The sequence below is a fragment of the Antedon mediterranea genome, chromosome 11 (genome assembly GCF_964355755.1).
Source record: "Antedon mediterranea chromosome 11, ecAntMedi1.1, whole genome shotgun sequence".
Lineage (NCBI taxonomy): Eukaryota > Metazoa > Echinodermata > Crinoidea > Comatulida > Antedonidae > Antedon > Antedon mediterranea.
In genome coordinates this window covers 6,102,954-6,116,789 of record NC_092680.1, presented here as the reverse complement: position 1 = coordinate 6,116,789, position 13,836 = coordinate 6,102,954, and the positions used below count along the sequence as shown (strand labels likewise).

The 13,836-nt window shown below is 33.3% G+C and overlaps 1 protein-coding gene across 1 annotated transcript; it reads right to left on the bottom strand.

The window, feature by feature from the left end:
- Window positions 1–1,180: 1,180 nt before the first annotated feature.
- LOC140062532 (lamin-B1-like) lies at window positions 1,181–9,548 on the bottom strand. Its single transcript, XM_072108786.1, has 10 exons — window positions 9,089–9,548; window positions 7,078–7,267; window positions 6,608–6,700; window positions 6,220–6,390; window positions 5,599–5,724; window positions 4,852–5,072; window positions 4,300–4,516; window positions 3,782–4,006; window positions 3,419–3,469; window positions 1,181–2,579 (listed from the first exon to the last, which is right to left on the bottom strand). The coding sequence occupies exons 1-10, from the start codon at window positions 9,466–9,468 to the stop codon at window positions 2,547–2,549; spliced, it is 1,707 nt and encodes a 568-aa protein (XP_071964887.1). The 5' UTR covers window positions 9,469–9,548; the 3' UTR covers window positions 1,181–2,546.
- Between the last annotated feature and the right edge of the window lie 4,288 nt (window positions 9,549–13,836).

Sequence of the window (13,836 nt, the reverse complement as noted above, 5' to 3'; positions counted from 1 at the left end):
TTAAGCTAAATTAAAACAAATTATTACGACATGAATTATTGTTGCTGTTAATATGTAGGATGTTTTTAATTGAATTTGAATAAAGGTGGCGTAAGCCACAAACAAACAATTGTCTTCAGCCCAATCACTAATTTAAACTCATATGAATAAAATGAAAATTACCTACGTCATGTAGTGAATAAGTAGTCGATTTTAATACCGTAACACGCCTAGCGACAATACTAAAGCGTGGTTCCCACTAGCGACGTAACACAAGGACGTAACGCAACGCAAGTGAATTGACCAATCACAAGCGATGGCTTATTCGCTTGTGATTGCTAACTGTCTATAACTTCGCTTGTCATTGGTTAAAACGTTCTAGTGTGAACCAAGCTTAACTCCTACATATCAACTAAACCCTAAGTAATAATGTAATGGGGTTCGAACTGTGGTCTAACAATTGGACTGACGATTCAGCTGACTGACAGAAACCTGTTGACATAACGGTTTTTAAAGAAGATAGTTGGGGAGCCAGAAAGGGTTCACCTGCACCCTCTATCAAACTATGCCAACAATGTTTTTTTGCTTCCTTATATCAATACAAATCAATTTTTTGGTGTTGGCCGAAAAAAAAAAAATAAGGATGATTGGTCAGTACATGAGCCAAAAGGTCAAAGTTAAGACTTTGCGTAACTTCGTAACTACTGTGTGTATTCGAATATTTTTGTGCAAAACTACTAATGGAGCTGGTGACGTGCAAAATTACAAGAATATTAGCACTTTCCAGGTTTGTCTGCACAGTGCTATATGCACATTAGGGAGACTGGAATATCAAATAAATTAAAATAAGTAGAATTGCAATTATACATCAATGTCTTAAAAAATAGAGAGTTTCAATTTGTGAAGTTATATGATATTAATTCACTAAGCACATACGGATGCGCTTCATCACTCGATTCGTCACAAAATTAAACTCCCTATGTTAGTAAATGAAACTCCCTATGTTGGTAAATGAAACACCCTATGTTGGTTCCATTTATCAGTTTAATGGCAATTCTGATATACAATATTATATATCCAGTGCACGACTTTCACTAGTGTTTTTAATGTACCAAGTACAAGTAACTTATTGATGCAAGCTAGTACTAGTATAGTTGAATTATCATGCGATTCAAAACTAAAAAATTGTCAACAAATGGTGTCACTCAAACATTTTGCCTTTTTTTTTATTAACTTTCGGCAGTATCCATGCATCATAAAGTTTACAGTGCTACAAATGTTGCTATTCATGCTACAATATACACTCAACAATGTTAGTAACTAAAATCAAACAGAAAGTGTAAATCAAAAAATGTGAAATAAAAACAAATGGATCAGCTAAAATGGCTGGAATACAATTACACTGTAGGTTGGACTTATTTTATTAGTACTAAAGTACTGCAAGGACCCTATCTTCTTTTAAAATAAAAAATCAATTATTTACAGAGGTAAAAGTGAGCACTGAACATTGATATGGATGTTGATATGTGCGCTTCAAAATATTAATAAACGTAAATGTATTCACATATGGTGAAGGTAAAGCCAATTTATTTTTTAAATTCAAGAAGCAGAACTTTAGAGTGCGGGAAAATGTTTATATAAAAAATATCTATACATAAAGAAGCACCAGTCATTAGCCAATACGATGAACGGATATGGAATTATCAAAAAGTTCACACACATAGAATCATACAAAGGCAAGTACATATTCCTGTTGGAGCCTAGAATTTCCTAGACCTCATGTACATTATAAAAATATTTGTATTCTTATATCATCTTCATAATTATATGCAAGATTTCCTAAGGGCTGTATGGAATACTGTATATTGACATAAGAAGAGAATAGAACAACTTAACGCAACAGCTTTATGAGCGGACAAGTACATGTAACTTTATTTACATCTAAGCAACACAACTACTGGCAAAACTATTTTACAGAAAATAAAATAGCTAGTAGCCAATATTTTTTTCATCAAAAGCAATTATAATGTTTATCAAAAAACTAAGATAAAAATATAAAATTACAGCATCCTCAACCAAATTTGAATATAAAAGATTAACAATGAGTTGAAGACATCATGTTCATTTTTGTAGTGCAGATAATGGGGTTTCTTCCGAAAATTTCATGATTCATTATTGATGGATTAATGATGGAAATAGGATTTATTTTAACTTTCAAATCTGTGTTTAGTACTTAGTTGGGTAAAATGTAGCTCACCATTATTAACCATCTTTATAATTTATTTATAGTGATCATGTATCAGCAGGAAGAAGATAGATAATGGTAACAGCTCCAACAGCAGACTGGATTGTACCCATATAAATTCATACAATAAAATCTAATAAACTAGATAGGTTCAGTTGGTCTGCAAATTATCTGAGGTGGTTCTAAATTAGATTATCTGAGGTGGATAAAATAATATAAAAGACTAAATGGGCTAGTTAGTGTATATTCTTTGGTGATGAGGTACTATCTTGTCTGGTTCCATCTGCCTACTTCAATCATTATTAAAATCTTATAAAATTGTTTACATCAAAATACACTTGGAACTTTCTCCTTCCTAAAAATGAAAAAAAAATCAATGTCAAGTTTTGTCTACACTATCAAACTAGTTGCAAACAACAAAAGTGTGATGTTTAAATATAGTAGTGATATGTTCAAATATGGTAGTGATACGACATCATCGTGTCCATATATGAGCACATCACATTTTTTGTCAATTTAATTGTGTAGACAGAGCTTTATAATACAACATGATTATAAAATTCTGGATCTAGAACTCTCTAGTATACAGTAAAACCGATGCCAAGCTTAGGGAAATATATATTCCCTCGAAAAATATCATTGCCAATTGGATTTCAAATCTAATATTTCACCGATATCCGTTAAATTATATAGTCAAATATCAGTAGAATAACTGTTGGGCCGGCTAGGGCTAGCCTAAGTCAATAAGCCTGCATAGTTAGGAGTAGCGTTCACCTTACCTTGCATAGAATGAACGTATAAAGGCAAATAATTACTAAGTAATGATTCCTTCCTGCACATATCAAGTTACTCCTGTGAGTATTGACCAATCTCAAACGATTTTTTGTCGCATCTATAGAGGCCGCACAACAAAAAGAGGGCGCCATGTATGCATAGTTTAGTTGAAATGTTTATTTTGAGTATTCATATGGCCCACAGCTATAACCTTGTCGCATGACTGCACGCATCTTTATGAGTTGGAGTTCGAACCCCAGTGGAATTTTAGATTTTTTATTTGTCGCTAAATGGAGTTGCTACACAAAAATTTAACAGTCAATATCAAAATCCGCAGAGAACTATAATGATCATGTGATGCCGTTTCAACCAATCACGTTCACATATTTACATAGGCTATATAATATAAACAAATCTTACTGTATTATCACTATAGCTGTATTCTTTCTTCAATGAACGGGTAGCAACAGCCTAAAAACAAATAAACATTTGTATTATAGTATTAGTACAAACAATCTTAGGTAAGATACATACATGTACAAATTAATGTATATGCATTTATCTTTGTATTTAATATTCAATATGTTTGATGCATTCCTTTGTTTATCAAGGACCCTAAGTGATAGGTTTCCTCACTGAAACTGGACAGGCCACCCTAAAAAAATAAATGCTCATCATCACCAATCATAAATAGGGTCAAAATAAAATACAAAATTCTTTCTTTTTTTCATTTTATTTCAAAATACAAAATTCTTTTTTTGGGGGGGGGGGGGTAAACCTTACCTCTCCAGTATTATCCTGTAAGGTAGCTGAAACTTCATCTCCAGTCCCCCATGAAGGCTTATTCTTAGCCACAAGGTCAGATGGTGGGTTACTGGCATGGCCACTACCGGACGACCAAACGGTCACTTCTTGGTCAGCTTTCAGCACGTACTTGCTTCCGAATTTATATGTCACCTCATCATTGCCAACAGAACACTTAAGTAGCCAACCTCCTAGAGCTTGGTCCTACAAAAAAATATAAAACTATTACTTGGCTATCTAACTACAATTTCTAACAACGAATCATTATTGGGATATTTTATATAGGTTATATAATTTTGTATAATGACAAGTATGAATTCTCACTAAAAAAACTTACTACTGGGTCAAAACTGAAAATAAAAAGTTCTACAGAAAATCAATCATGCATGCAGTGTTAAACTAAACAAATAAAAAACATAAAAATGTGTTAAAAGCCTAAACCATTATATAGAAACTGAAACAAAATTATTACAAAACTGAAAACAAAAGTACACTACCGTTTCTGTGTTGTTTTTCAACTTGATAAACTTTCCATCTGTGCAGACATCCGCAATAGATACTGACCCACTGTAATGGTCACTCTGGACAAGGCTGGAGGCGTCTTGGACACGTCGACGTTTAGCACGAAGTTGACGAATTGGTGTCTGGGTTCTAGCAGAGGCTCTCTTTTGAGATCTGGTCTGGCTTCTTGGTGGGGATGGTGTAATATTCAATCTAAATCAAATTTAAACCCAAAGTTAAAAACAATTATGCTGCAAAATCCTTTAAAAAGTGTACCATAATTACAATTAAGAAAATATACAACCAAAATAGAATCAGTTCATATTTGAAGTTTATATAATACTATTACTAAATAGTGTAAAACCAAACACAAGTTTACTTAGTTATTAGTATAATTAAAAATTACAGAAAAGAGTACATTGAAAAAAATCTAATGTTGAGATGGGGAGGAAAAGGTGAATTTAGGGGAAGTGCAGGGATACAAGCAGAAGCCTTCTCCCTTCTAAATTCGCTACTGTCTCTGTATAATAAATTCATTGTGAACTTACCTAACCTCCTCTGCTTCCAGAAGGTTATTATAAGCTGCAAGCTCGGCATCAAGTGACACTTTAGTTGCTAGCAGAATCTCGTACTCGGATAGCTGCTCGCGGATTTGCTCTCGGAGGGAAGAAAGTTCATCGTCACGGTCATTCAATGACAATTGGAAGTTGTCACGGTTCTCCTTGTTTTGCTTCTCTAAACTCTTTATCCTCTTGTTCAAAGCATCGATCTATATAAAGGAAAGAGAAATTAAGATTATTATAAAAATAATAATCTTATAATCTAAATCAATATGAACATCTACTTACATACTAGCAAAACAGGTGGTCCCACCCGAATCTATTTCGTTATATTTGATAAAGGTCTGTTGATGCTGGCCCATGTTTTTCTATTTCTGGAAGTCTTAGGATGCTTGCTATGCAGTTTATCAAAAGAGATTGTAATCTGAGCAAGATTTATCTAAATTAAAACTAAATGTACCCGAACTAAAATAAAAATTTCTCTAGACAAAATCTTTGGACATACATCAAAAACACAGATCTACTGTGAGATAAATGCATGTCTATATTAAATTAAATGTACAGAATATAAATAAGTTATCAAGATTATATGAACCACATTTTAACTCTGTATATACTATCAAACTAGTTTGACATAAAAAGTGTGATGTGCCCAAATATGGTAGTGTTATACCCAAATTATGCATCACTTTTTTTTTTGTCAAACTAGTTTGATAGTACTATATATATACTTACTTCAGCATCCAATTCAGCCTTGTCCTTCTCAAGCTTATTATTGGCAAGTCTGACTTCACGAAGCTCTTCTTGCGCAGCAGACGCCGTCTTGCGTTGCTGTTCTGCAATACGCTTCAAGTCATCTAACTGCAAACAAAAAAAAGAAAACAATTAACAACATTTACAGGGTGTTCTGTAAAAAACTGTCATTTGTCAATGTTTTGTTGTTTTGTCATATCAATTGTCATTATTGACAAGGTGTTAGAACGCCAATAGACTGTTAACATTATTGACAAGGTGTTGTATAAAGAACCAATAGACGGTTAGAATAATTGACAAGGTTTTCTATAAATGACTAATAGACAGTTAACATTATTGACAAGGTGTTTTATAAAGGACCAATAGACAGTTAACATTATTGACAAGGTGTTCTATAAAGGACCGACAGTCAGTTAACATTATTGACAAGGTGTTCTATAAAGGACCAATAGACAGTAAACATTATTGACAAGGTGTTCTATAAATGATCAATAGAGGGTTGTAAAAGATTGCCACTAGTGATAATCAACATGATGATTGTGGGAACGATAAATAGAACTTAATTTAGGTTTAAATTAATTCACGCTTGCGTCATCAATTCACCTTGCCGATGTAAACCTTTTCGGTCTCCACACGCAAGTTCTCGATGTGCTCCTCATGCTCTTCCCGGATATCCTCCAAACGATCTACAAGAAGGCTTTCATATTCCACACGTCGACGATTGTCAATTTCGGTAATATCCTCTTGTCTACGTGTTCTTGACTTTGTCAGCTCCTGAAATAACAATGGTATCATTTTGGAAATGCCTCATAACTAATAAAAGGTGCTTAATATAGCCTCATGTTCAAATGTGTTGCTGTATTTGTGAGTATATATCACATTAATCAAGACACTGGTGGTTTTTTTAAATTGTAATTCTCACTTTTGTTACAATGTTTTCAGTTATAAAACACCATCAACCTCAATTTTTTTTAATAAAATAAAAGCTTACCTCTTTGTAAACATTTTGTTTAAATGCCAATTCTTCTTTCAAACTCTGAAGTCGATTCTCAAGATCAACACGCAGCACGGTTTCTTCTTCCACCTAAAATTAAAAAACAAAAACTTTACTTTTGCATGGTTTCAATATACACTACAGTATAAATACTACATTTGTAAACCAAATGCTTTCAAAATATTTCGCATTGCTCTAACTTAATAATAAAAGTGTATGTTCTGTTAGATAGATGATACTTGTCTAACAGGTAGGCATCTTTAACCTCTACAGTATGTGACATAACTGTATGACGTGTAAAGATAGAGTAATCAAGAATTTCAACCCTGTGATGAGAAGTTTAACCATGGTAAAACAGTTGATCAAACAGCAAAAATGTTGGCTATATGGTTTAGGATATATGGTATAACAATTTTAAACAGTTCAGCATTTACTGTAAATAATATACAACCAGTAATAATATTCACCTGTTTCTTAGCAACAGTCAATTGCTTCTCTCTGTTTTGGAGATTCTTTTTTAAGTCGTTGTTCTCAGACTCAAGTTGTCGGTTCTCACTCATAATGGACTTAAGACGAGCATCTTTGTCTGCAAGTGAGCCCTCAAGGTTATGCATCTTTTTCATGGTGGACGCATGCTCCTTCTCAAGCTTGTGAAATCTATTTTTAAAAGACATAATTTATTAATATTAATGTTGCCTATTTGTACTATTAATTAATTGACAACTAATTAATGATGACAATGAGTTACAGTATCAATAAAAACTTTGACCACAAAATTATTGGTTTTAACTTTAAACTCTGTAAATTACAACTACTGGACTGTATAGTGTAGCATTATGAATATATATTGTATTTTAGTTTTATTTTTCTTCAAAATTGTGATTTTTAAATTGTTTTTGCAGTATCGGTACTGTGGCACTATACTATACCAAACTGCAGTAAACAAATAAAAGAGACATTGTAACTAAATATAAATAAATTCTCAAGTACACAGTATTCAATATGGAAATGTAAACATACAGTACACTTTTTTTCTTTTCATATTCTTAATCATACAGTTACTGCTATTGGCTTAATTAAAAACCATTAGTGTCATAACAGGATACTGCAAACCTGTTTAAATACGGTGTACAGTATTCTCAAGTAAACATTTCTACGAACTGAAATCGTTTTTACAGTACTCTACAGTATGCGGTGGTAATTTAAATCCCCTACTTTCTTATGTATACCGAGTAGTGTGTGGGTAATAATACCACAATAAAATCTCCAATTCCACTCTGATGCAGGAAGCTAATTCCTCTGCCTAAAGAGGATGTCCATCAAGCCACTTCCTTTCTTACAATAGGCTGATTAACAGACATTTTAAGCAACAACATCAAGGAAATCCAGTACTAAAACACTTGCGTTACATGGGCTTACACCTGAATCACTCCATTTTAATTACTCTGACCTATAAAGGGTGCAGTCAAGCAAATGACCATAGGATGGAAACATTAAAATTTTAATTCACTGGAGGTGTTAAAGAACACCATTCAAAGAATATTGTTGTAATGCAACAGTTCATTTTTGAAACATACAGTAATGTGTCCTTGATTTTTTTTGTAAATAAATTTATTCAAAAATACACACAAAATGAGTAACGTTGCCTGAAATGACACCTGAAAAATGTGTATTATTTTTTATTTGTCTGAAGGAATTTTACTTAAATGGCAGCATGAAAATAATTTGAAACTCACTTATTACTTTCAATAGATGTTTTAACACCAACCCTATTTATTTGTTATACATAGTAGCTTGCATAATTTAATCATAATGTGCAAGTGATATAATTAATAATCATTATTTTTTGGGGGTTAGGTTGATACTGTATTTTAGTGGATAGGTTATAATTATTAATATTATTCTGGAGTTAGGAAGTTTTGACTTCTAAAATCGTGCTATTTTATTTTTATTTGATTTAGTGGAATGAATATAACAAAAAAAGTATGATTAGGTAAAACAAACAATAGGCCTATAGCAAAATACAATTGATGTGATTTCAACTTTAAGTGGGTATTGTAATGTAATACAACAAAAACTGTATTATGTAACAGTACAATGGGTATTGTAATAAACAATGAAAAGCTTTGCATAAACAGCTAGGCCTAAGTATGATTGTACTTTATTTATACTGGGTGAAGTTTTGTAGGCCTACTAGGCTAGTCCAGGCCAGTAATTTTCCATATAGGCATAAATGAGTAAAAATCAATGTTTTAGATCCTTCATATAATATTATAGGCTAGGCCTATTATTTACCTAGGCCTAGGCTAAATAAATTTCATAAAACCATCATTCAAATAAGAGTAATTCAGGTATCTTATGCCTTGGTATCTATCAAAATGGAGAAAAAAAAATCATCTATCCTAGGCCTAGCCTCTAAGGCCTACAGGATTTTTTTTTACAACTGGTTGGCATTGATTTGTATTGTAACTTTTTTACCTTCCTTTGAATTCATCAAGCTCCTGCGAATACCTTCCAACGTCGATTTCTAGCCTTGCTTTTTCTTTAGATGTTTCGTCTAGTAGCCTTCTGGCATCATTAAGTTCTGCTTCATAAAGACCTTTGATACTGGTTATCTCTTGTGTATGTTCTTCAACAATGGTCGTAACACGAGATTGTAGGCCTGAGTTTTCAACCTCGAGCGAGTGGATCTTGTCAATGTACACCGCCAATCTGTTGTTCAGATTCACAAGGTCTTCCTTCTCTTGATGCCGGCTAGTTTGAGTTGGGCTAAGAGGGGTTCCTGGAGATCGTGTGGAACTACTTCTGTATTCTTTCCGAACTGTAGTTGTTTTTTGAGACCTCGTTTGGCTAGCCATCTTGAAAATACTGTACTTTCCAAGTAAAATAACAAATACAAAAACAGCAAAAAACCCAGCCTAAAACAAACTCGCGGCGTGCAAGCGGCGACGAGACAGCGTCCCCGGAAGTTGAAAAGCAACGCTATGTCATATGACACGTGTAAGCCAATCACAAACATGCAAAAAAGTTGGTTCCCGCGAAATCTTTAAGACTTTTTTTGGGTGGGGTTGAGAGGGTTTACAGTGCTAATTTGTATAAATTATGACTGAATACTGCTTTGTTTACACTTATAATGTGCCTATATGATTATTTACTTTGGTAGGCATATGTATGACACATAGCACGCACGTATTGTATACATTTTTACATTCCAATTTACCAACGTTTTAAAAATCAATATTTGTTTCACTTTAAAAAGTTATCCCTTTCTTTTCAGTTAAACATTTACGAATTTAATATAAATGAAAATATTAAAAAGTAAAGCAGTATTTCATATAGAGTTATGGTAACACAAAACTGCTCAAGACATTATGTAGGCCTACAATATTTACTAGACCACATTTATTTTTTAAACTATGCTAAATTATTTTTATATGACACAGGGATAAACATGTTTGCCGCCCTCCCTAAAATGAATGCGTTTCGAAACTTTATACAAAAATAATATGCTTTAACAGTATAGGCCTGCCTTTAAATATAATAATTATAATTAGTGATATCAAGGAAGCATTTTCCGGTATAATATGGTTTCATATTAATTTGATAATTGTGGTTATTGTAAAGACAAACACAAAATGGCGAGGACGATTTCTGGTAGTAGAGGAGATGAATGGATGAATTAAAAATAAATCAGAATTGAAAAGTAAATAGCGCCACCATAATCGCTTCTATTGTCAATCCTCTTAAACTTGTATTTAGCCGAGTTTAATAATTAATTTAATTAAAGAATATTAATTCAGTCCGATCCTAAATACTTGTTGTATTTCTCTAGACTACGTAATATCTATACTATAAATATAAAGTAGACGAAGAGTTAAATCTATGTCCTTGTAAAATTATGTCATAAAAAACATAATTTCAAAATAAACCATAATTTTAAACGAAGTACTTCAACTCATGGTTAAATTAGGTAATTGCCTTTAAGTCAGTTGACTGTTGCATATAATTCTATGTCAAACGGCCCTGCGCTCTGATCAGTGGCGCCCAATTAGTTATACCGAATAATTAATATAAATACAGGTAATTAGGATTTTAATCAACTTGTCGCCGACTACACACTATAAAGCAACTGGGAGCATGCACTAGATGTATTACGAACACTGCAAATTAGTGCACACTATGTCAAAATTCTCATTCATTATTTTAGCCGGCCTAGAATTATTAAAAACATTTTTGTGTGGAAAAGTGTCGTGGGACTTGTTGTAGGCCTACAGCCTTGTTATGGTGTAACATTGGTAATGTTTCCATGTATATTTCAATTTTTCCGGCCTTAAAATTACCACTGAGAGATAATAAGGGAAGGGTCCAACACTCAAAAGAAATACCATGAGGGAAGGGGATAGTGGTATTACAATATGCAGGAAGGTTTATAGACATTAATGTGCACTATAGGCATATACTTTTGGCATGTTACAATTTTTCATAAACATTATTATTATTATTATTATTATTATTTATTCCTATGCTGACATTCCATGGCATAGGCCTACTATAAAACGTTTGTCTTAGAAAGAATAGAATGTACGTTTGGTAAACTATATTGTAAAAAAAACACCAATGACACAAATCGATAACGCACGCGATGCTAACTGTAATAATAAAGAAGAATTTGTATTTTTTTTATAGGAATACTTTCTATATAAAACGTTATTTTTCAAGACTAAATCAACTATTTAAATCCATAGTACTATTTAAGCAGTCGTTCCGAATGGTTAGGCCCGAAATGTGGCGTTGGCGTCCCGAGCTCGGGGGCGTGGTCTGTTGGCCATGAACTTTCTCCGCGGGTGCATACCGCCATTCTAGGCTAGCTATTTAAAATCAAACTTAGCCTCTGCAAAAGCCATTTATCGCCGGGTCATTGACGCTACTTGACTACGAAGAATGCGCTCTCATTGCTCGAAAGGACTTGTACAACGTAAGTTGTCACATTGTGCGCTCAAACTCAGCCTAGGCCTCTTCCAAAATGGAAATGTTACGTACTCCTGTAAGTACTGTGAGTGATTTTCCTGGAATCGTTTCTGGCTATTTGAGATGGTTTGGTAAGTGCGTGCTTAAAACATTGTTGAACTTCAACTCTGTGCCTTACTTCCTGATTAGGATAAAGGAGAAAAAAATACAGCTCCGGAATCGGGCCAAAACAATCGTTGTGGATACATCGCAAGAGGTGCTAAACGCAAGATAAGTGGCCAACAATATACTTTTATAATCTACCAGTGATCATAGATATCTTTTAACATCGCTAAGTTAAGTAACCACATTACTTAACGTTGTTGCGTTTACAGGATCTCGTCTGCAGTTTTGGTAGGCATACGTATTTTTTCATTTTCTTCTTTTTTTTCCATTTTCTATATTTAAATAACAATCACTTTTCTTTTTTAACATATGAATTCTATGATAATCATTTCCCGCCTCTAGTAAGTTCTGTATAGGCCTACCTTAATAATGCATGCATTCCATTTTATCACCCGAAGCTTGTTGGTTTTTGAATTTTGACGCTACAGCTGTTTCGATTCCCGTCATGGTCTTCTTTCTCCATTTTTGCCTTTTATTATCGGCAAACAGATGTCCGTATATTGAATCAACAACTAAATAATCATCAGGAAAGTGACATGACATTTAATCTATTCCGCTTCCATTGACGCGTCTAATGTCTGATTACATGTCGTAGATTTGTTTATTTTGTTGTTTACAATATATCGCTTGTCCACACAAACACCACGCTTAAAATAGTACTAGTATAGTAGGATATAGTCTACTGTGTAGACTTGCCAGGAACCTGTGCATTTTAACCTGTTATGCATTCATCGTATCTTTCTGAACATGTTACCAAAGTATAACGTAACCCCAATTTTAAATAATAACGTAGGCCTAACTAACTAAAATAAATCCATGCAACCAAACTTGCGTTTTTAAAAATAGAGACCCAGCGAAACATTGTATTAAAGTTCGGAATACCACCATTGCATTGTCATTCATTTGGTAAGATCATGGATTGTGATAAGTACTGTACTTATCACAATCATGATTAAGTTGTTTCGTTTCTGGATTTTGAGTATTAATACAGTGGTATACCAGGCCTGGGTATTCGATTGTGTTTCGGTCATTGTACTGTAATCGAATGGGCGTGGTCAAACGTTTCTCGTTGGTTTAATCAGGGCTTTTCCCTGGTTTAATAATTCGTTGGTTATCATATATTTCTAAAATGAACAATAGTTTTAAGCTAGAGCCGACCCACCAAGGAGACGCGCAAACTATTATTATTATTATACTTTATCCCACTCCCTTTGTCATCCGATATAATAGGCATTACTTATTTTACCGGAGAACAGGTGCCATGTGTAGCACTCGGTAGGAGTGTCGATGTAAAAGTTAATGAGAAATAATCATAAAAGTTGTTTGAATGTTCGGCTAATTTATTTAGGTTAATCATGGAGAAATAACTTATTTCTCCATGGGTTAATCTACATTTAGTTTCAAAATCATCCTTGATTATGCGTTTATGTGGAGTAATGAATATATATTTTATTTGTCTATATCGAAGTATGAGGCGATTAAGTTGTCTAATGATAATTATTTTGTGCGTATAATCTCGAAGCACCTGTCCATGTTACCTGTACAGTTCGATAAGCCTCATCATTTCAACTCTGTTTCTGTGGATTATCCTAATGTGTCTCGCTTACTAAACGATTGCCACGTGACAATTTGGAATTATTCATAATGAGGCCAGAGAATTATGCTTGTGAATTTATGATAATGAAGTTTTAAATTCGAAGATGTTTTCAGAAAAAATATCTATGAAACATTTCCACTAACATTTGTGATTTGTTGATTTTTCTGTTTATTACATAAAAACTTAATTTCCAAATAAACTTTGATTTGTTGATTTTTCTGTTATATACATAAAATCTGTACCGTATACTAAATTTGTTTTACAAAAATAAAATGCTGTACTTACATCTTAGTACAGTAAACAATTGTCTACACAACAACATTCCTCAACTGTAACTCAGTCATGCGGAATAAACCATAGGGAAGAATGGAAAAACTCGGAAACCAAACCTTTTGTACCATATTACCTTTAGGTCAACACGTCACGGTGGTATCTACTTCTAAGGTTAACGTATATACACGTAGAATAGTATTGGTATTTATATATACTGTATTTA